General features: G+C 40.4%; 1 protein-coding gene across 1 annotated transcript; it reads right to left on the minus strand.

The window, feature by feature from the left end:
* Positions 1-9,446: 9,446 nt before the first annotated feature.
* Positions 9,447-11,689, minus strand: LOC104449668 (putative glutamine amidotransferase GAT1_2.1). Its single transcript, XM_010063902.2, has 5 exons — positions 11,535-11,689; positions 11,020-11,339; positions 10,493-10,909; positions 10,123-10,329; positions 9,447-9,722 (listed from the first exon to the last, which is right to left on the minus strand). Exons 1-5 carry the CDS (start codon positions 11,623-11,625, stop codon positions 9,471-9,473), a joined length of 1,287 nt encoding a protein of 428 aa, XP_010062204.1. The 5' UTR covers positions 11,626-11,689; the 3' UTR covers positions 9,447-9,470.
* Positions 11,690-24,338: the final 12,649 nt, after the last annotated feature.

Here is a 24,338-nt window from a genome sequence, read left to right on the forward strand (position 1 = left end):
AACCAAATCAGCAACATGTGAAAAATGAAATAACTGTTATATTAACAGAACGAAGTCGGGGCGCCTGGAGCAGCGTCCCCCTGGCGGAGTGGGGAACAAAACTCGGAGATTTTTCAAGGAGATCTTAGTCCTGTTCGATAGGCTCCTTTTCTTTTATCTTCAACAGCAGGGTTTTGAATGGACCGCGGGCGGCGCGGGAGCTCCATCATGCATTGCCGATTTTGTCCGTCAGAGTTGCGTTTGTGGTGCTGGAATCTGCTGCTGCTGCTGCTTGCTCTTCTCCTCCAACGGTGTTCTTCCATGCCCATCGAATCTCCGATAAATTTGCTGTTTTCCTCATCGGGAGAGAGATGTTAAAAGGAAGATTTTGGGATGAAGTTTGCGAGAGGAAGGGTGATGTCAGAAAGGAAATGAGGAAGTGATTGCCTGCTGAGTGCTGACGCGGGTTTCAGGGAAATTAATTTTTTGATCGAATCGTCAACGAAGAACCCGAGTAAAGATGAATCGAATCCAATGGAAGTCAGCTAAAAAAAACATTAAACGAAGACTTCTTTTCGTCGAATTTTATTTAATTGGCACCGAGTTAAAAAGCGTAGTACGACCAACGATTTATAAATTATTGTGGTTGAATTTATTTGATGGCTACCGAATAGAAAAACATTATCTGGCCAGATGAAAAAACATTACGGTTGGAATTAAATCAAAGCTGCGGTTGCTGATCTGTATCTGCACAGCAAATTAGATCAGGAAAGAAAGAAGCCTCTTTATGTATACATTTTCCATATTGGTCGAGTTATATTTTAGGGGTGTTGAAAGCCTTGAAATGTCACGTTTAGGAATTGATGTTGCTGCCGTTGTTCCAAACGCACAGGTGAAGTACCAAGATCGATGCATTAAGGAGACTAAATGATCTAACATTCATCTAGAGATATGCTAAGTTCAAGATACAGAGTCATAAAATTCAAATTTGCTCTTGCATCTTAAAGGTTTACAGTATGAGCATCTTAAAGGTTTGGAGTATTCAATTATAGAATTTTGCTGACTTAAAGCGTCGGCCAAATTGAAGCAGATTTAAGGAAAAGGACAAGTGCTGAATGTATAGAGATCTTTACCTGCTTAATTAGACAAAACGAGAGACTGACAGGATAGTCAACTCAAAGACTACATATTGGACTATGTTTACAGAAACTTTCGTATGTTCATCTCTCTCTTAGAGAAAAACCCCAACGGAAAAGCAAGCATTTCGCATCTTGATCTGGGACCATCAACGATCCTGCAAGTCCATAAAGCATCTCTTGTTGATCCCGAGCAATGACGACAATCATCATGCCAAAATCAACTTTGGTGCTACTCGCCGCGCTGGCTGTTCTCTGCAACTGTAAATTCAGTTTGTTCTTTGACGTCCTCAAATTCTCCTCCTTTTTCTTCTTTTTCTCGTTGATCGGATTCTGATTCTCCTCAAGTGTGTTCCTGTCAGGCGGAGACGCGGATTGTTGCCCACATGGAAGGGCATGAAAATGAACTTTCTACTCTATGTATTTGTGTTTTCTGGATATGCTTGTGGTGATTAGGTTTTGATGAAACTGCCTATGCCTCGACTTGTTCAATGATCTTCCCCTAATTTGGCAAACTTCTTTTTGAAACATGTGCGCAGATGGAGGAAAGACCATCGCTTTGGCTGATCCCGTGACAGCCACAGTCGACAATGCCTCTGATAGGGAGCTTTACCCTAGATTGATTTATGTTGATGGCAGTTCCGGTAGTCCAACCGTCGATTACCCTCCACTACCTCCAAAAAGCAACAAACAAATTCTCGTTGAACGTGCCATGCTTTTTCTTTTTTGCCACTGGATGTACATTTGACACGTTTGGGCATCTCATGAATTGTAGCACCGAGGATTGCGAAGAGGGAAGGTGCGCCTTGGCGGACCAGCCAGTTGCAACTTGCAACCATAATTGTTTACGACTCCGGTACTGTGAAAACATCTACAGAGAATGGCTACAACTGCACATTGGACCGGGTTTTCCTGTGTATTGGCTGTGATTGCCCGTCTTTTAGCTGCGTAATAGCCTTGAATATATGCCCGGAGAACTTGAGGGTGCATGACAGCTCGGGATCACTTGTTGCGTGCAAGCCTGGGAGGGGCTACCCTCTGGGCAGGGCTACCCGGCGCTCGGTTCTTATTCTGGTCCTCCATCAGCTAGCGCCGCCTGCCTGTTCAAGAATGTGATTGTGAAGATCACTGCCTGTTCGCCACAGTAGACCAATGAAAGGAGGTGAGTATCCTACATCTCAGCATGTGCAATGGATTGTGATCGCCTTGCTATTTCATGATTACTATGATGGTCAAAGATTGTGATATTTTTGTTCTTACGAGATTGCATATTTTCATGACTTTATCATAGTGACTAATTTGAGGTCTGCTAGGAAATGTGCTCAAAAGTAAGTTCACTGCTCGGAACCATTGTCATATTTTGGAGTCCGGGATACTTAGAGTGTCAAAACTTAGTATAAGGAGACACTTAAGTATCAAAAGTTATGAAAGTGATATTTAAATGCCAAAATAGAAGCAAAATAGATAAGTTAAATGTCAATAATGATAAAATCCAGCAAAAATACTAACATGGCGATTTTCCAGGTGGGCCGCTGCCCCAACTAAATTTTCATTTTCATGGTTGTGCATTCTCGGCCTTTCCTTCAATGATTTCACGGGTCCTTTGCCTAGCACCTTCTATGCAAACCTGAAAGCAATGATATAAAATGACCAGAATGGATCAAAGTGGCGATACATGGACCAAATTTACTACCGGGATTCCATGATTGCAATAGTGAGAGGACGGGACATGCTGATTGCCAGAATCCTAGCAATCTTGATGACCATTGATCTATCAAGCAACAAGTTCCACGTAAAAATTCCTGATATGATAGGAGAGTTAAGATTACTCAAGGGGCTTAACCTCTCTCATAACAATCTCGAAGGCAACATCCCTTTGCCTCTTGGTAAACTTTCCGAGCTTGAATGGTTGGATTTCTCTTCAAATGAACTTAGTGGATGATACCAACTAAGTTGACAAATCTCACATCTCTAGGGGTTCTAAATGTCTCTTACAATCAACTAACGGGATCAATTCCTCAGGGGCACCAATTCAACACATTTAGTAGAATCCTATCATGGAAACCTGGGATTGTGTGGATTTCCGGTGTCCGAAAGTTGTACTAATTCCAGGGAGTTGCGGGAACTCCCCGTGCTTCCTAAAGGCAAGGCCCACTCATTCCTCACGGATCTTCTCGAGCCAAAGGGCTGTGGAATTAGGATTAGGATGCGGCATTGTGCTTGGACTAATCATGAGTAATTTGAAAAACCTTATGTCTTTCTGGCGGACAGATAGGAATTTTAGAAAGATCGCAAGGAAAAACGTTTCTCCAATCAGGCTTTGAAACTGTTTACTAAATAAAAGATAGGTGAGCTTACTAATGTATCTGTACAGAATATTAGATTAGAAAAGCAAAGCCTCTTTATGTGGCCACTGTCCATATATGTGAAGTCATAGAAACAGGGTGGTTAGAAACTTCTCCACATCATGTTTAGGAGTTGATGTCGACGTCACTATCCCAAATGGACAGGTGAAGTCGCAAGATCGATCCGTCCAAGAGAGTAACTGATCTAATAACATCCATATAGAGATCTCTGAGTCTCAGTGGCTTAGGAACAAACCGATTTCAGACCAATTAAGACCCAGCACCTACGACAACCCCTTAGGAACAAACCGATTTCAGACCAATTAAGACCCAGCACCTACGACAACCCCCCAAAAAAAAAAAAAAAAAAAAAAATTCCAGTTGTGGCGTCTAACTACGTTTGGTTTCTAAGAGAAGGTTGCATTCAAATAAAATTAAGAAAAATGATTCTTTTTAAATTTTATAACTCACAATTGCAGAAAAGTGGTTTTCGAAATTCGAGCTATGTGAACGAAAAGAAGCCTACTGATTTCAAAGAAACAGTACAACAAAAATCGTACTTATAAGATGTCTTTATTTTCCCAAATGAAATATGTTTTCAAGCATCCAAAAAACTGAAAAACGGAATAATCTTCGCTTTTCATCTTCACAAAAGCATATCCCAAAATAATTGCAAGACAAGCAAAGTGACTAATGACTTATCACGACAATGCCTCCCTCTAACATCAGGATCACAACATTTCCTCTCATACTCACTCCAAAACCAATGAATCTAGCTGTGATGGAAGTAGATGGCGGTGAAATGAGCAGGGCCACGGCGGGAAGTCCTGCCTCACAAGCTAACATGAGCACCCAAGCTACCTTCCAAACTCAGCGAGCTGGTCCATGGAGTCGTCTATACTTGGCAACAATTTAAAGAGAAAAAAAAAATGTTAAGATTGGAGTCTGAAGTCGACTATTGATCACTAAAATTATAATGCATATAAATGGGTCAATTTGAGTTAAACTTTTCAATCCAACTAGATCAATCTATTTGATAGGCCTACCTAATGGTAAAGATACCCCTGCTACACATATTGGATCTGTTTGCGTCACATCATATCAAATCCTATTGAATCCGTCCTTGTTTTATCCTTCATCTTCTATTTCTCCCATTTCACTTGTTAAGTTTCCTAGCGATAATGATGCTGCTGCTTCACATATTGGATCCGTTTATTTGACGTCTACCCTCCAGCTTCAAAAGGTTCTCTGTGTTCCATTGTTTGGCTTCAACTTATTATCTATCAGTAGATTGACATCAACTCATCCCGTTTCTATTCTTTTTTTCTTTTTTTTTTATCAAGACACTAGTACTTTTCAAGACCATTCGCAGAAGAAGACGATTGGAGCAGCAAAGCAACACAAAGGGCGTCAACAATTTACCACCTGAAACCTCATTGATCTTGACTGCAACTTCTTAGGGTTGCAATATTTTGATTTATGGCATTGAAGTTTAGGTCATTTGTTCAATTGTTGGCTACTATCGCTATCTAGAAATATTGATGAAATTTCTAGCTCCTTTGATTGTCTTTGTATGCCTATCACGTTGTTAAACAAAACTCGTTTGCCATTTCAGTCTGGTTCCATTAATACGACTACCCCCTTTTCTTTTTGCTGGCCTGAAAACTTTTATTGAATTTAAAACTAGGCTAAACGCCAGACCAGCCCAACAAGCGGACATAGGTACAAGGAAGGTCCAAAAGAACTTGGGAAGGAGAGAAAGGCCAATTCCTCTACTTTGAAGTGCTCTTATGGGCTTTAGCTAACCAAGCTGCCATCACAATAGCCTCCCTACAACAATGGGCCAGCCTGATATTAGGAAAAGAAAGCAACAAAGCACGACACTCTTGGATAAAAGCCCGGGGCTCCGAAGAAACGTGATCTGTACTGTGAAGTTTTCTTATCAAATCAAAACAACCTGACTCAAAAGAGCAGCATTAAATGGTTAGTAGGGGACAGGAATTCTATTCGTATTCGAGAAGATAGATGGCTCTCACAAGGATTTATAAGCGGTCAAGCAAACCAAACAGAGCCTTTTCTAGTGTTTGAACTAATAAATGCAGAAACTAGAGAATGGAAACAACAGACAATCAACAGTTCTACGATGCAAATATTGCTAACAAAATATTAGCAATCCCTCTAAGCCAACAATCCAAGCTCATATGAACAGGCAACAGAACAGGGCAGTACTCTGTCAAAAGTGGATACAAGAGAGCCATTTTAACAACAAGCAGCACAAATCATAACTGACCCTCCTGTTCATTTCAGCCACCACGCACCTTATGGACTCAAATATGGAGTCTTGACGCGCCACCAAAGGTTCGAACTTTTCTCTGGAGTCTCTGTCAAAATGCCCTCCCTACGAGAGAGAACCTACATAAAAGGAAAATTATTCAAGATCCATTATGCCCGTTTTGCCACTCTAGTATCGAAACTACATAGCACCTTTTTTTCTTGCGTAAATGGACAAGGAAAATATGGGATGACTCGAGATTTGATGGGATCAGACCTAGAAACAGCATAAAGCGAACAGATTAGTGGATCTTCGAAGCTTTTAGAGGAGATCAGCTCTTACCTGCACGAGAGCTCACTGGTATGCTTCTGTGGAACATCTGGAAGGCGAGAAATATCTAGATTTTTCGAGCAAAATACCCCAGACCAGCAAATCTACTGATTTCGGCACAGGAACAACATATCTCTTTCAATCAAGTCGAAACAATAATTACGACAACTCACACGAGACAAACCGATCAATGGAGACCTCGGAAGGACGAGATCGAAGGCCGAACGTTGATGCGGCATGGTGTTCGGGCGAGTTTTGTGTTCTGTGGTTGGAGTAGTGCGTGATTCGTCTGGAAGAGCTGTCGAAGGCTTCGCTTCCACGGCTAGGGTTTCTTCGTCGCACGAAGCGGAAGCTGAGGCGATTTTACACGGGATCTTATATACCAGGAACTTCAATTGCGACATGTGGGAGACTTCGGAAGTCGAAGAGTTAAGTGGACAATTGAAAGCGACTGTTCAGCGGTGGTAGAAATGGTAGTGGGTCGGGCCGACCCTTCGTGGAACCTAAATGTAATTGTGCAGCGTTGCAGGAGTGCGCTAATTCAAAGCAACAACATCACGGTGATCCATTGCCCACGCGAAGCAAATGCAGCAGCAGATTGGCTTGCACGGAATCATCGAGTACATAATCTCCCTCTAAATTGGTTGAATTCGCCCCGCTTCCTCTATGGAATATTTTATGTGCAGATGTTTATCCATCTGTGTTATGTAAGACTTTTCCTTAACTATTAATAGCACATACTATTTTGACCAAAAAATAAATAAATTCTAAGGCTTCGTGACTTCCGGTACAGAAGTGTCCTAGGGTTTGGAGAAGAACAAGGGTTTCAATCTTAGCTGTAGAGGTAGTTGCTTGAACCAATCTTGCAAATCCGTCAAGATTGTCGCTTTTGAGTTAGTATATTGTGATATTTAATGTTGTTACGACACTCCTGGCATCAATGCACGATATTTTTCTGATAATTGTGGATGATTTTACCTAGTAATTTGGAGTTAGGGAAATCCTATATTTAATGAGTTAAAACAAAAGGGTTTTTAATCAAGTGCGCATCATTAATGCTCAAAAACCCTCTTTTAAAGAAAATATTTATGATAACAAGGAGACTTTTGAAAAATCAAATGTCTATCTTCTCGGCTAATGGGCGAGCAAATCTCTTCGATCCCCAGCGTGAGGCATCTTTTGTATGGCACGCTTGCTCTATCAATCAGGCTCCGTCTCTATCATTGAAAGTAGAGCCTTTAAAGTCATAACAATCATATAAGGAATGAGATTCTCGGCAAGATGAGGATCATGCCCTTGCTTTTCTCCGAGTTCCACTAGGAGACAAGAGTAGTCCATCCGTCCCTAAGGATGTGCTTGGGTCGATTCCTTAACACCTCTTCTATACTTCTAGATCACTCGAAATAGCCAAACCTTGATTGGTTTCTCTGGTCTCTATTGTTAGTTCCGAGTGATCTTACCACCCATTTTAGTTCCTATCTTCCTTAGATTCTATGAGGGAAAAAAAATCGACAATTGTGTGAGGGGCAACCCAATTGAAATTCTCTCAATTATCACTCGTACATTCCTTGCTTCATCGGAGTCTATGAGGAAAATTACTTTTCCCATGCAAACGTGCTATTTTAGTGCGGATGACACATACATAGAAACATAACAGGGGCAAATAAACAAGAAGACTTGAAAACAGCATCAGCCTTCATGGAAGATATATATAATCATGCAAACGAGAGAAATCGAGAACGAGATTGAGAGAGAGAAAATTGGTGAAGGGCAAAATTGTGTTTAGAGAAACCTCAAGCTTAACTTTGGCCAATTAAGCTATTTGTCCTACAATTGTAGAACTCTTTTATCATGGAGAGTAATGAGAAGATGGGTTTGCTGTATATCAAGTCCTTGTTGGTTTATGAAAATGTCTCACTATGCTTGTCGTTGTCACGGCATTCTTATGAACGATGTCTTTCGATTGGTAGGTTTACGGTCTGGTTTGAATTAGCAATTCTCGGCAGGTTTACAGTTTAGTTTGGTTTGTTTTATGTTGGCTTCTTCTATTTACATGAACGAGCATCGTCCAAGGTACTGGCATTCCTCAGCAAATATCTCTAACCATTGCATGATGGCCATTTTATTGGCCAAAAGCTTATTATGACATCTTCTCTTCACTTTTACTTATGCTCCGGTTATTTTTCAATAATAGTTTCCTAGTACAAAAAAAAGAAATATCAACTCATTGACACAATAATTTGTTATCTATCTATGAAATAAACATTTTTGGGAAAACAGGAACACTAATTTTGTTCCAAATGGAGGACGAAAAGGAAAAAAACAAGAATAAGAAAAGAAGGCATGAAATAATCTTAAATTAAAAGTAGGCCCCATATTTAATCTTGACAAATCTTGTTTTTTTTTTTTTGGTCGGTCCTATTTTACGCCTATTCTAACGCTCACTCTTAAACTTTTACCTAACAAATCTTGTTTGAGAGGAGCAAAGGCAATTCATCTCTATTAAAATTGAACAAAAAAATAGTAATAATAAGTGGATGGAAATAGCGAGAGCCTAACCAGTACACTTTTATTGCAAATGTACCATCATTTATAAGTTTAAAGAAGAAAAAGAAATAACAAAGTTAGAATTATGTGATGTGGAGTGGTATCCACCCAATAGACAAAGTATTTCTTATTGATTATAAGCTATTTCTTAGAAATGAAAAGGGAAAAGAAACAATAAAGAAAAGAAAAAGGCATAGGAAGCTGAGGTGACATGTCGACTACGCCGTGTAAGGCCCTTTGCGGCGCCCCACAACACTGTATAATATTAAATATGAGAGAAGCGACAAATTAAGTTTAACTACATCAATTTACGCAGCAATTCCGCATATGCATTTTAGCATCCATGCCACCATCACTCTTCTCTTTGCTCACGCTGGCAAACTTTAGTCAATGAAATTATTTCCATCGTGTAGTACAAGTTCCTAAATTATCACAGAGAATCACCGTTTTTCTTTTGAACGCAGCAGAAAGGTAAAACAAATTGAGTGTGTCGATTGATAGCAGCTCTTTCAAAAGGAATGAGCGGAGAGGCAACAATACATGTGGAGATATGACAATGAAAAGAGCCACAGTCAAGTTCCCCGTGAGCCCTTTTATGTCTACGGTCCACCTAATAACAGCTATCGACATCAGCCAACAAATAGTAGTCCTAGAGATACGAGTACTCTACAGAAATTGATATACAAAAACGTATGTGGCTGCTTGTGCCGTATTCATGGTCTTCTTCTCTACATTTCAAGATTACATGACCCTTGACAACAAAACAACAAACGGCTTGCTGCCACATAAGCTTTCGCGTACCATCTTTTTAAAATTTTTCAGTATCTTGAGTAAATCCAGAATGATGAACCTAATACCACCCTATGTGTTTAGGTCGTTCACGATGCCCTGAAGCTTTCTCTCCAGGACTTCTGAGCATATCTGCTCCATCATTCTGTAGAAGGATATCAGATCAGATAATTGTTCGACCGACATCTTCCCAATCACATTCCTTGCCATCTTCTCTCTTTCTTCGTTCAACTTGAGCCTCTCGATGTATGACCCAGCGTTCCTCACTGTCGCACCCATCTGCTTCAACCTCTTCTCTTGTTGCAAACTCAATGCCGTGTTCGACTGCAGAAACCAATGCCCAGTTAAGATTTCAAACTCAAGATTGAACAAACCTTACACGAAGAGTAAACTAGGAAAATTTTCTATTGAGGCCCATCCTGATTTAGCAAAATTCAATGAACACCCCGTACTTTTCAAGGTATCTTATGTACTAGCCAAAATTTGATTAACCTCTTAACTCTATCTAGACAATGGTCTGACTTTTCGATAAAGGGTCTACAAAAGAGGAATACAAACATCGGCTGATGTGAGGATATGTGCTGCAACCACACCGTCCAAATTTAACAGCCCCCAAAAAGACACAGTATAGCAATTGGATAGCTTAATAGTTACGCCAAAAATGATAGAATTCAGGTTCACAAAGGAGAGCTCAAAGAAGAACAAGAACGATAATTGTTTGTACCTCAAGAAATTCTGCACCCGCTTTAAGTTCGGACTCTTTGGATGGGTTCAGCCCTTGGCCGGTCGTATACAGATTCTTGGCCAGTGAAAAACTGCGGACGATCATCCTCCTCCTCTTCTCCATTTCTTGATCAAGTTTCAGTGGCCTTGGGACCGAAGTCGAGCTAATAAGCTTCTTCTGGTACGCAATCACAGCCTTCACAAACTCCTGCAACAATACAAAGTTCAGTGATGTGTCCACCCATACTAAAGAATCGGACTGCCCAACAAAAACCCATCCCATCACTTTCTAAACTGATTTCGTGAATAGCCATTATAATTGCTGACGTCATTCGTTAACGAATGTCGACAAAAAGGCAATCTTTAAGCACCTGATAGGCGAACGGGCAACCTGGGTAATCGAACTCGTCGGAGTCGGGCTTCCGCATCCGCTCAGGGTGAAACTGGAGGCCCATGATGAACTTGCCCTCTTCAGGATTATAAGCATCCGGATCGTAGAACCCTTCGATCAAGTCATCAGGGGCAAAGGCCATGGGAACAAACCTCTGAGCCAGTCTCTTGACCCCCTGGTGGTGATAACTATTCACCATTATCTCCATCGTCTTGTCCTCCAATGAGTCCTTAAACCACTCATGCAATGGAGTCTTCTCCAACACCCTGACCGCATGTCTATGCCCATCATAATCATTGTAATTTATGTGAGCCACTCTCTTCTCTTGGGCAAAATTCCTGCTGACCTCTCTCTCAATGTCTTGATAAAGCGTGCCTCCAGATGCAACATTCAAGACCTGTATCAAGAACAGAATTTGTTAGTTTAACAATAAAAAACACATCTAATTTTGAGTTTGAAATTATATGGATTTGGAACCGTTGAATAAAAAGACTGAATTTCTCGGACCTGCGAGCCTCTGCAGATCCCCAAGTAAGGGATGTTGCGCTCGAGGCACAGCTTCGCAAGGCGGAGCTCGATCGTGTCTTTCTCACGGTCGATGGCTGTGTCGCTCGCGTGGAGCCTCCGCACCTCCTCAAGCTCCTCGGGGGAGAGTGTGATGGTGGCATCCTCGGGCTCGTAGAGTGACGGGTCGATGTCCTCGCCCTCGCAGAGGAGGACGCCATGGATCGGCTCGAAGCTGTCGAGCAGCATGTGGACCCCGTTCACGCGGGGGACTATTACGGGGACGGCGCCATATCCCACTATGAGATCAAGGTGATATTCACCTGCAAGAAAAATTCACTCCCCTTTTTGAAACAATTCAAATCTCATCGGACTTCTTCTGATTTTCCTGACGATTCTCACCACTTCAGGATAAACCCTAATCTAGTTTTCTTATAACCAAAAAAAAAAAAAAACACACAAACACGAGCGTATCGCGTCTGCTCACTATACGGATCATATAGTCGAAACGTACGTACCGACGAAATCGACAAACTTGTTCTTGCGAACGGTGCGGCGCGAGACGATGAGGACGCGAGGGAGGATCCCGGAGAGATCAGAAGAAGCCATGGACGACGTCGATGTATGCGGGTGGTTTGATCCTGTCGAGTCTGGTCTTACAATGAAAGGGGTGTCTAGTCTTGCGCCTGCATTTATAGGAGGAAGAGGAGGGGTTACTGGATAAAAATTCTTATTTATTTAAGTAGACTTGAATTATTGTTATTGAGGAAAATTGGTGCATTATTTTCATAAATATTATCTTGTTAGGATTTTAAACGTAAAAACTGAGTGAGCTGTCAACCCATAGAAAGCACACGATCGCAACGTCTTTGCGCCGCGTCGGATCTCCCACTCCTGGGGCTATGGGTTCAAGGGTTTACTTTCTCTATTCTTCTTTAATCGCTAAAAAAGCTATTAAATAAGAATTCTACGACCTTATCGCCAGATATTAAAAATATGACGAAAGAGGAGTTTTCTTTCGCATTTTTCTTCGAAATTCTTGTAAAGCTAAAGAACAAAATCCGGAAAGAAAATCTCTGTCCATTATTCTGTTTTCCAGCTTCCGTCATTAATTGGTGGATAAGAACGAAGCCATGTCAAAACCTCATCACTTCAAACGAAGAAGCACTTAAATGCTCCAGCATTACAGCACGATTTTCCCCACCGTTACCGATTCCTACCAGTCAAGATGCAGACTCCAGCTAAGTATGACTCATCAGTGCTCTTTAGGATGGCAATTAGCCTTGATTCGATATGGTAAAACAGGCGTGAATACGTGTATAAGGGGAAAATGGCAAGAAGCCTTTCTAAACCATGGTGGTAAAAGGGTTCTTGCCTGTATTGCAACTTCATTTGTTGGTAGATGAGACACCGACCATAGGAATTAAGTGCATGGATCGGTTGATGATGTTGCAATATCAGTAATTAAGTTGCAACGTGGTGGGGTGGGGGAGTAACAAAGCTTATCTTGGGTAGGTGCCATCCAGGACGGGTCAAAGGTGAGGGGGAGCTGATCTGGTGATTGGGGGAGGGTGTGATGTGGAGCTTCTAGCGGCTGAGTTCTTGAACGTTTCCGCAATTTCCAGCAATATCTTCCCACTTCTGCGGTGGCATAATACTGGAATCATGCCCTTTGACGCTTCAATAATTTCTCTTTTTTTATGATTTATTGGACGGTTAATGCTTTTTGCGGACCGGACGATTAAGGTTTTAATATTGTAGATCTTTTCCCACGCGTAGCGTGAGAATTGACCACGATTAAAGCATTTAGAATTCGCAATTTAGTACTTTAAACATTCTAATCAACATGATTATCATCATACGTGTGATTGTTTTATTTCAAAGACTAAAGACGTGATTTAATGTTTAAATGCCAATAGACCAAATCCTAAACCTCTAAGTTTCGAGAGGCGTGAGTTTTCATTGTCTTGTAATTATGGTAACTGTTTGTTCAAACGGGTTACGATGTTTTAGCAGTTATTCAATTAATGTATAGTGAAGACATTATGTCAACAATTTGGATATAATGCATCGGAATTAAGAATTTAGAGAAGCTTCATTGAAACTTCCCTTGGTGCAAGGCGTGCTAGACATGTAGAGATTGACTTGGATCGGTCTTACTAGCACAAAGAAGATTCGGATGAGGTGCGGAAGGGGGTCGAAGTTCATGGATCATGAGGTGCTTTCAATATTTAATACGCAGACATGCCAAACTACAAGATTGTGGGTATGCATACGTGGCGAGACTACGTATAAAATACTTCACGGCTCCACCAAATTGGAGGAAATCATTAAAAATATCAATTTGTGGATTTTGGATAAAGGGATGCATTGATCAGTAAATCATCCGACAATACTCAGTAGTTCCTAAGATTGGTGGAGCAAATGAACCTTATCATTCAGGGGAGGTTGGGAAGGTCGAATCGGGGAAGAGAATTCAAAGTAACTGATTTAATTTCTTGTTAATTTCTCGGTTTCATAAAAAATGAATAATTTTAGAAATATATACATTTAAAATTAATCGCTTGCATTGCTCACAAAAATAAATAAACAAATATCAATAATTATTTTAAATAATACAATATAATCATTTATAAAAAAAATAATAATTTCTAAATCATTCATCTTTCGCAAGATAAATAGGGCTAATTAGGTTCCTTAGGACATCACTGGATAAAGCCGGTCTAGTCGGTGACCGCTCAAAGGGAACCCCATCTGGTGAAACACATGGCGAGCGGGAGATGCATGAAGACCCCGCGAGCAGCACGTGATCCGACGATGGCCATTCTAGTCCGGAAAGGTCACTTTTGCATGGGGCATGTGTTTTCCGAGGAAAATGTGTGATCGCCACGCGATGAGAAGGCGGGCGGGGAGTCAAAGCCAGGGTGATCGTCCACTCAACGAGAACACCAGCTCCTGAGCCTTGGTACATTACCTTTCCATGTTAGTTTATTGGGCAGTTCTCCCACGCCAATTAATAAATTGATTTAACATACCGATCCTAATACACTCATCATTATCTATGAAAACGCGGGGACTAAATTATGAAAAAAATTATCCTAATAATCGTAAACCTATTGTGTTTTTATTAATTCAGTCAAAGATCTTTCAATTTTGTCTATTGAATTCTCAATATTTTGACAATTTACCGAAATAGTTAAACCAACCCATTTGGCAAGAAATAGCTAACGTGGGTAGGCACCGATATAGATAATTTTTTTCCTAATATTTTATTAATTATTTTCTATTTTTATTAGCAAGGGGCGACTTGCCAGCCTTGGTAAAATTAAAAAATATAAAAGTAAATTGGCAAAAATATAATAATTTTGGGATGGGTATTTTCTCTTTTTTAAATTGTGCAAGCAAAGGGATCTTACAAAAGCAATTGTTTGAGGAACCTGGATTCCTCAGTCCTCTCTCGGGAAATCGAATTCTATCCAATCTGGTTTTTGTTTGCCCCTGAAAGTCATGCCAAGCACACGGCTTGTTTTTCCCATGATCTTCTAAATTAGCGAAGAATGGCCAAGGCTCAAGGGGTAGTTGGCCTCTCAATCGATTATCTCAATTAGGTTCAATTGCTCATAAACTAACGAGGTTAGGATTGAGACTACGATCCCCAATTTCGATACCTTTTCCAGGGCTCTTTTTATTGATTTTCTTAAAAAGGTAAGCATAGAGAACAACTGCTTCGAATGAAGTCTACATAGTGCTTTGCACTACCACTAATAGTTCCATTCCTCAACAATAAAGCAATTTCTCATACCAAAAGAAAAGAGATTGTTCTCGGGATGAGTGAGCCTATTTGACCTACCTACCTCATAGAAAAGGGGTTTGCCCCACTAGGATAAGACTAATTCTTTCTATGTTGTTGTTTAGGTGTGCAATTGCTATTGGTTTTGGGCTGACCCATCTGATCAAATTGCATACGAGGATGTGATCAAACTGATATCTTTCTCTCAGGCATTGGTAACACGTGAGAGTTTTAAATACAGTCAAGATTTACATTAAAACAACATAATCAACAAGACTTGCTTAAAAGAGATTCAATAGTTAAAATTGTATTATTGTAAAAAAATTAGAAAAAATTCCTAACAAGGACGCAAAGTAAAAATATTTTCTCAAAAAAGATCTCAAATTGAATTTTATTTCAAATAAGCGCTGAAATAGCTAAGTCGGTGTAAATAAGGACCCGAGATCGCCAGACAGCCCAATGGTCTTCGATCAACATTTTCCGGCGATTAAAATAAGGTCAATTTTGTCCGAAATTTACATTTGGGTAAAAAATGAAGAAAAGTAAAGCCTTAAAGGAAGAGCGACAAACCAGTTGATGAAGACCGCAGAAGAGCAAAAGAGAATGACACCCAAGAAGGCAAAGCTGAATCTTGAATCGGCGTCGCCCACTACCATCTCCATCGTCTCCTCCTCCTGCTCCTCCTCCTCCTCCTTCACCGCACTTATTTCTCTCTTTGCTCTCTCTCCAACTTCCATTGCCGCCGCCGCCCCGAACGGATTGACATGCCCTATGGATCTCAGCTACATGAACAAATTCCCTTCCAACTCTCTGACCTCAACACCTCCATTTCTTGCCTCCAACACTTGCAATCCACCCTCACTTCTCTCACTCTCTCCCCACCAATCTCGTTTCCCTGCTGCCTTGACCCTTCGCAGTTCGTCATCACGCCCAACACCTGTGCCCACATTCAACTAGGCAGGACTGGGTTAGTGAACTTAGCGAGTCAACTATTATTGATTCCGAGGGAGATCACTACCAATTATAGTAAAACTTAAACTGTTAGATGAAAATGTTATAAAAATTTGAATTTTGTGGAATATTTAATTGAGTATGTAAATAGGGTCTAGAAAAATTTGAACTATTGATCTATTGCTTTGAATACCAGTGAGATTTTGTGAAACAGCTATCAATTATTTTAAAATTTTAAGTTGTTAAATCAATGTGCGGTTTAATATGTTAATATTCCATCAGATTGCAAGCCCAACCTCACGGATTTCACCTATAGTGACTTGTGCGTGGCTGCTGGTTTCCAGGTCCACCTTCAGCGGATATCCATCGGTGGTAATAATTTCAATACTACAAATTGCTTTTCTCTAATTTGGGGATTTTCTTCATCTTTTACCTAATTGTAAATTCCAGACAAAATTGCTCCTATTTTAGTCGCCATTAAATGTTGACTAAACACCATTTGGCTGATCGGCGATCTTAAACTCTTATTTGAGACTGACTTGAATATTTTGGGGCCATTATTTGAAATAAAGTCTACTTTAAACCTTTTTAGAAAAAATATTCCCACTTCGGGTTTTAATTTGGAAAATTTCCCATATATATTGTCCATATCAATCGGCTCTGAGTTGGTTCCGATCAAGAGCCCATTTCATAAGCCATCAGAAGACACTCATTCACGGAAGGCCTTACCAAGTTTGCTGTTCAATCAGTCTACGACGCACCCATATAAACAAACAGAGAGAGAGAGAGAGAGAGAGAGAGAGAGAGTATATTTGGATGAAGTCATTTTATCGATAATACGGTGAACGGAGCTGATTATTATAGTTACTGAGGAGTTGCAATTTTTTTTATGTGATGACCCACCGAGACTCCGTCTGTCTTGCCCAAATTTTTTGTCGAAAAATATTTTCCTTATCTCCTGATGCTTGAATCGTTTAGAAAAATGAGTCAATCGAAAATATTTTCACAAATATTAAAATATTTATGCGTAAATTCAAAATAATGATTTCTTCTCGTAAAAATCACAATTCATTTTTCAAAATAAGAATATATATCAGCGCTTAGGCACTGGAATCCTAATGTCGGTGCCAAAGTGGTTAGTAGCCGAGCCCAAGTCCGTGAAAGCTGACACCGATTCCTAGAAGGTTGAATCAAGGTCCATAGAATTTCAGCCCAAGTCCCTCAAAACAAGGCTCAAAACTCTAGTACCGATTGTTGGACCAAGGTCCATAGAAGTTCAGCCCAAGTCCCTCAAAACAAGGCCCAAAACTCTAGTACCCATTGCCAAGTCCCAGCCGCAGTGGTTAGCTACATGGCTCTTGCGGCCGATCACCAATGCTAGGACCTAAGTCCATCAAGGTTGTATAGGGACCCTAGTGCCCGTGCTCGAGCACCAGCTCTTACGCCCGAATCCCTAGCACTCGGATGAGGGTCCATCAAAGCTGATCCCAGTAGCCATCCTCAGGTAATAGACTCACATGCCCAAGTCACGAGTGCCACGATTTTAATCCATTAAAGCGAAATCCAAGACCCCAGTGCTTGTAACCAATTCTCCAGCAATCGTCTCAAGCACTTGACTCTCATGCTCAAGTCATTGGCGAGTAGGCTAGGGTCCATACAGATTGGATGCGGATCTCTTTAGGCCCTTACTAAGACAATGGTGCATGTGCTTGAATCCCCAACAAACATGCTTGGGTGCCCAACTCCCCACCTAAGTCATTGGCGCCCAAGCCAAGTTCCACGACAACCAAGCTCAAGTCCACAAAAGAGGGCTCAGGTCCCTCGAGGCTAGGCAAGAACTCGGTGCCATGACCAATTTCCCCCGTGGTCAAGCCTATGTACGTGACTCCTTCATCCAATTCACTGGTGTCTGAGCATTGGACCAAGTCGTTGGCGCCCATGCTCAAGTTCTTAGTGGCTGGTCCCATAAACGTCAACTCGTACAACTAAGACTTGGGCGATTGGATATCCCTTACATCGCACAAATAGTGTGTGTATTTTTGGGAGAATAAAATCAATTTTTTTATTTCTAACAACGGAAAATAATTTTCAATTCATTTGTAGATTTCAGCTAAACACCAACGAAAAATATTATCACATTTCTACATGATTACTTCTTAAAAATATTGTTCATGATTGTTAAATTGTCCTCTAAACAAACGAAGCATTAGGCTCGATTCATTATTATTTGGGATAAAGTGCCTGTTTAGCATGTTGGTTCAAATTTGGGGATGGGTTGTAGTCAAGAGAAATGAAAATCATAATAGTGCCAACAAGTAACGGGGTGGAGTTAACCCCCCGGCATTTTGACAACTTCTGTTGCCTCACATAACAAACCTTCCCAAAGCGACAATGGCATCATTCTAGTCGCGGATTTCTAGTGTTGGCAAATGCTTATTAGACCCTAAAGTAAAGAGAAATATCAAACTAATAATAAAGGAAACCATATTGGAGAACAGACAAAACAAAAGTTCACCTCTGGAACTTATTATAGAGCACGACTAAAAAGGTCATGGCGACATTCCCAGCGGTCTTGCTTATTTATTTATTTCAACTTATTTAACTAGGTGCACGTAGGGTACGGAACGCCACAGACGCGCATGACCCTTTTGCCGTCATCGGAGGTGAGGTACTCTCGGAGGCTAGAATTCTTGATGTACCCGCAGAGGCATGGCCTCTGCTCCCGCATCTTGCTACAGCACAGGGCCGACGGAGGCGCGGACGATGTCATCGCGGGCACGCACGAGCTCAGCTGCGAGGCGCTGCACGTCACTGCTTCCGCTACATGGGCTCGATCTGCCGAGAGAAGCACGAGAACTGCCACGAGGGCTGCCGCGAGCAAGCGTGGAGATGGGGAGGGATTGGATGGCTTGGCCATGATCTCCAATGGGAAGCAAGTGAAAAGGAGACAGAAGAGGGAGGTGGGGGTGTGTGTTGTTTTGGCCAAGGCGAGTGATAGGAGAGATTATAGGGATGGCACTCAGAATTTATCATCGCATAAATTATTTTGAATAGAATAGGCTAATCACCTATTTAAAAAAACAATTGAGACCAATATTAATACCCTACATGCAATATGTCTTATGTTCTTCTATGTGCATGGAAGCCCCAATGATAACATCGGTGGAGGGAGAGAAGGAGGATAAAAGATAGCCAGTCTTTTGTTTTCAGAAAAAAAAAAAAATTGTGAGCAGTTCATATTAATGTAATTACAAGGAATGATATATCACAGGTACCAAAATAGTCCTAAACCTTTTATATTGGCACTAAGTAAATTCTAAAATTTTCAATTAGATCAATTCAGTCCTAAACATTTTCACATTTGTATTAATTCAATCATTTTGGCTAATTTAAGCCGAAAATTGCTGACGTGGCCACCGGCGGTCTTATGTGACACCATGTGGACAAATTTTATAATTTTTTTATTTTTTTCAGATTTTTTTTTTTCCTTTTCTTCTCTTTCCTTTTTTTCCTTTTTCCTTTCTTCTTACCCCTTGGTCAGCGAGTCGCCAGCCGACCATCGCCGGCCACAAGCTAGTCGAGGCGAGGGCCCCCACGACCTCACCGGCCATTGGCCAGGGCCACCACGCCCTTGCTGGCCATAGGTGAGGGCGTTAGCCCCCACCCAGATCCAAGCGAGGGCGCGGCGACCCTCACTTGTGGCTGACAAGGGTGCGGCGATCCTTGCCCAAATCCAGGTGAGGGCCACAACAGCCTCACCTAAGGCGTTGCGGCTCTCGCCCGCCACAAGCGTGGGCCTTCACACCCTCGCTTTGTGGCTAACAAGGGCGCGGAGGCCCTTGCCCTTGGCCGGCGAGGGCTGTCGCACCCTCGCCTGTGGTCGATGATGAGGGCATAACGGCCCTTGTTGGCAAGGGGCAAGGGTTTGGGCCCTCGCCTGTGGCCGGCGAGGGTGCGGTGGCCCTCACCAATGGCGAGCAAGGGCACGAGGGCCCTTGCCCTAACTAGCTATTGGCAGGCGATGGTAGACCGTGGCCAAGGGGTAAAGAGAAAGGAAAAAGAAAAAGAAAAGAAAAAATTCCAAAAATTATTTAAACATTATATAATTTGTTCACGTGGCGCCACATATGACCGCCGGTGGCCACGTCGGCAATTTCCAACTTATATTAGCTGAAAGGACTGAATTAGTACCAATGTGAAAATATTTATGACTAAATTGATTCAATTGAAAAGTTTATGACTGACTTGGTACCAATACAAAAGATTTAAGACTATTTTGATACTTTTTTCCATTTTTCTTTTACCTTGCAAATCTTACGCATAAGTTTTTATAATAACATAAATATAGTGTGTGTGAATTTTTATTATGTCTACGTTAATTGTAACATGTTGACGCGTGAAGATAAATTTTATTTAAGAATATAGTTAATTTTAAAAAATTTAGCCACGCAAATTGATCGATCAGCTAATATTGCTCATAGAGATGTATTTTTTTATTACAAGCGATCAGAAGAAAAAGGAAAAACTCATCATTATAGTACCTCAAATCTAAAGAAAAAGCGAAAACCCAATTTTCCACGGTCCCCCCCAAAAAAAAAAAGTTTCCACGCTCGGTGCTCCCTCAATTTTCCACGCACTCGGTGAAAACCCAATTTGCTACCATGACATGGATTGCCCATCAATTTCAATCGCTGGCAGCAACGTCGCATCACATGGAATTTTCAAGCCACCAGCCTTCATGGAATGTAGCAATCCACTTTGGTTCATTCAATTTCAACGGTTGGTCACACAATAGAACTTGATTGGCTTAGAATTTTGCAAGTACTTGGAAATTATTCTAACAACAGTCGCCCACCGATGGATGCCAATGTGGCTCATCACAAGTTTTCAGAGGGCTAGAAACATAAGTGAATTCTATATATATTGAGTCTATCACATATGTAAAAAAGAAAAAATTACCAAAAAAATTTCAAATCTATTGCATTTAAGACAATCCAATCATAAACCTTTTAGTTTGACTAATTCAGTTTCAAACATTTTGACGATTTACCAATATAATTCATCAGGTCAGATTTTGGCGAAAAATCACTAGCATGAACGTTGATCATTCTATGTAACACGACAATGGACTGTGGCTAGCTGTTGGTGAGGGTTGTAGTCCTAGCGCCTCACCTAATCTCGCCCATAGCTAGGCACGGCCTTCACAGTCAACCTTGTCCAGACCATCATAGCCTCTTGCTTAAATCTAGGTGAGGCTAGCCTCATCATGGCCTTATGCTGAAAAGGGTTGCCTTCGCCTTCAATTGGCGAGGCTAGCCTAGCCCATAAATTTCAATCGATGGCAGCAACGTCACATCACATAAAATTTTCAAGCCACCAGCCTTCATGGAATGTAGCAATCCACTTTGGTTCATTCAATTTCGACGGTTGGTCACACGATAGAACTTGATTGTCTTAGAATTTTGCAAGTACTTGGAAATTATTCTAACAATAGTCGCTCACCGATGGATGCCAATTTGGCTCATCACAAGTTTTCAGAGGGCTAGAAACATATGTAAATTCTATATATATTGAGTTTGTCACATATGTAAAAACGGAAAAATTACCAAAAAAAAAAAATCCAAATCTATTGCATTTAAGACAATTCAACGATAAACATTTTAGTTTGACTAATTCAGTTTCAAACATTTTAACGATTTACCAATATAATTCATCATGTCGATTTTGGCAAAAAATCTTTGGCATGAACGTTGATTATTCTATGTAGCACGACAATGACTGTGGCTAGCTATTGGTGAGGGTTGTAGTCCTAGCACCTCACCTGATCTCGCCCATAGCTAGGCACGGCCTTCACAGCCAACCTTGTCCAGACCATCATAGCCCTCTTGCTAAATCTGGGTGAGGCTAGCCTCACCATGGCCTTATGCAGAAAAGGGTTGCCTTCGCCTTCAATTGGCGAGGCTAGCCTAGCCCATAAATTTCAATCGATGGCAGCAACATCACATCACATGGAATTTTCAAGCCACCAGCCTTCATGGAATGTAGCAATCCACTTTGGTTCATTCAATTTCGACGGTTGGTCACACGATAGAACTTGATTGTCTTAGAATTTTGCAAGTACTTGGAAATTATTCTAACAATAGTTGCCCACCGATGGATGCCAATTTGGCTCATCATAAGTTTTCAGAGGGCTAGAAACATAAGTAAATTCTATATATATTGAGTATGTCACATATGTAAAAACGGAAAAATTACCAAAAAAATTCCAAATCTATTGCATTTAAGACAATTCAATCATAAACCATTTAGTTTGACTAATCCAGTTTCAAACATTTTGACGATTTACTAATATAATTCATCAGGTCAGATTTTGGTGAAAAATTATTGACATGAATGTTGATCATTCTATGTAGCACGACAATGACCGTGGCTAGCCGTTGGTGAGGGTTGTAGTCCTAGCACCTCACTTGATCTCGCCCATAGCTAGGCATGGCCTTCACAGCCAACCTTGTCTAGACCATCATAGCCCCCTTGCTTAAATCTGGGTGAGGCTAGCCTCACCATGGCCTTATGTAGAAAAGGGTTGCCTTCACCTTCAATTGGCGGGGCTAGCCTAGCCCATATCTTGGCAATGCCAGGCAAGGGCTATGACCCTCGCCCAACGGCCAGTGAGTTTTGGCAACCTTCACCGATCACAATAAACAAACAAATGAATAGAAAAAGGAAAAGAGATAAAATAAAAAAATTATTCATGTCAACAATTTCTAACTAAATTGGCTATGGACTACATTGACAATTTTTCAGAATATTTAGAACTAAATTAACTAAATTGAAAAGTTTATAACTAAATTGGTACAAGTACAATAGGCTTCAAGATTTTTTTAAAAATATTTATTCCCTGTGAAACTTCCCCATAATCGAATAAAAGAAGACTTAATGCATTGTTCATATAATGCAAACTCGCCGGACTAGTGAATTCAAGATTCTTTTTAGATTGATTCTCTCGTGAAACATCATTATGTATCGATATGCGTTTTGTTATGTATAGCAGTCAAACAGCTGACCCCTATAACTCTTTGACATGTCAATAAAAGACGAGTTCAATACTCCATGATGATGCATAGTTACTAGTAGCGAAATGGAATGCTATCATAAGATTTACTATACCAATCAATTATGATTTATGGGACTTGGATTTCCTCTAACAACAGTTCTTCTGTTCCAGTGCAAATGATTGCTTAATATGACCTCGTATATTAAATGTACATGTGAATCAACTCGTTTTTATTTAAGCCTATATACAAATTGTGGCATTTTTCTCCATCCATGATTATAGAAGACTTCCTCCGACCAGTTTTTTAATTGGTGGATTGCATATATGGACATAATTCGAGGTAACTCAACTCGCTTTATGAGATTTTTCTATTGCAGCCAGCAATTTCGGCTCGACTCTTGACTTCAAGTCAACTCGATTCAATCTTCCAAGTCGTAGAAGACCTGGCTTAACCCACTTATAACAACCTGTGGCATCCGTATGCATTTTTTTTCTCATTAAATATCATCATTAGTCGCTGACCTTACATTGGGCATGCCGGGTGTAGGAAGCAATTAAAGTTTGGTAATTATATTTTTTCGCACAAAAAGAAGCATAATTATTCGAAAGATAATTCGTCGAAGGGAACAAAAACATTCGAGCATGTTTATAATCTCAATGCTTAACTGCCTCAAAAACCCCCCACGCGATGTTTTATTTGCACCCTTAACTTGAGAAACTTCCAATTTTACCCCGAGTTTCAACTTCAATTTCTAGTTAACCCCGGCCTTTGTAACCAAGGGGCGTCAAATGTTAGATCTAGAGATACGTGCAAACTGGTAAGTTGACTTTTTCTTGATCTAAGCTCCTCGTGAGTAGAAACATTTGGGTAAATCTTCCCTCACTAAAATGACATTTAGGTAATTATTAACTTTAAATTATTTGGTTTGATATTATCGATTAAATATCGGAGGAAAATAAGTTATTTCCATAAATAAAGTTGGCATTAGATTATTGTCAATCTATATTTTTTTTGAACTAGTTCCGCTAACTTCATGAATCATGTAAAGTGCGAATCAAAATCTAAATAAATTGTCTAATATGTGTTTGCACTTGAGGTTGTGCATAATCAAACACATCATGTGCACCTAATTCACCCACAAAATTCATTCCTCTACTATTAACATGTGGTTTTCTAATACAGAGCAGTGATAAAATTTGTTCCTTTTTTTTTTTCATATATATAGTTATGGTATCAGATCGAGCCCAATCGTAATTAAGGATGACCAATTTTTTGCAAAACGGTAAAAAAGTTCAAGCAATAATTTTTTAATGATTAAATTTATTTCTCTATATCATTAACCAAATCGTGCCAACGTAGAATTTAGGATCCGGCGTGGTAATATTTTTCAAAAAATCCTAAATAAATTGAAGGTAGAGAATTCACTCTTAAGCTTTTTAATTGTACCGATTTAGTTTTAAACATTTTGATGATTTTCCAATGCTCATAAACTTTCACTTGAGATTTTAAATACATGTGGAATTACT

Source organism: Eucalyptus grandis, chromosome 6 (assembly GCF_016545825.1).
Source record: "Eucalyptus grandis isolate ANBG69807.140 chromosome 6, ASM1654582v1, whole genome shotgun sequence".
Taxonomy (NCBI): domain Eukaryota; kingdom Viridiplantae; phylum Streptophyta; class Magnoliopsida; order Myrtales; family Myrtaceae; genus Eucalyptus; species Eucalyptus grandis.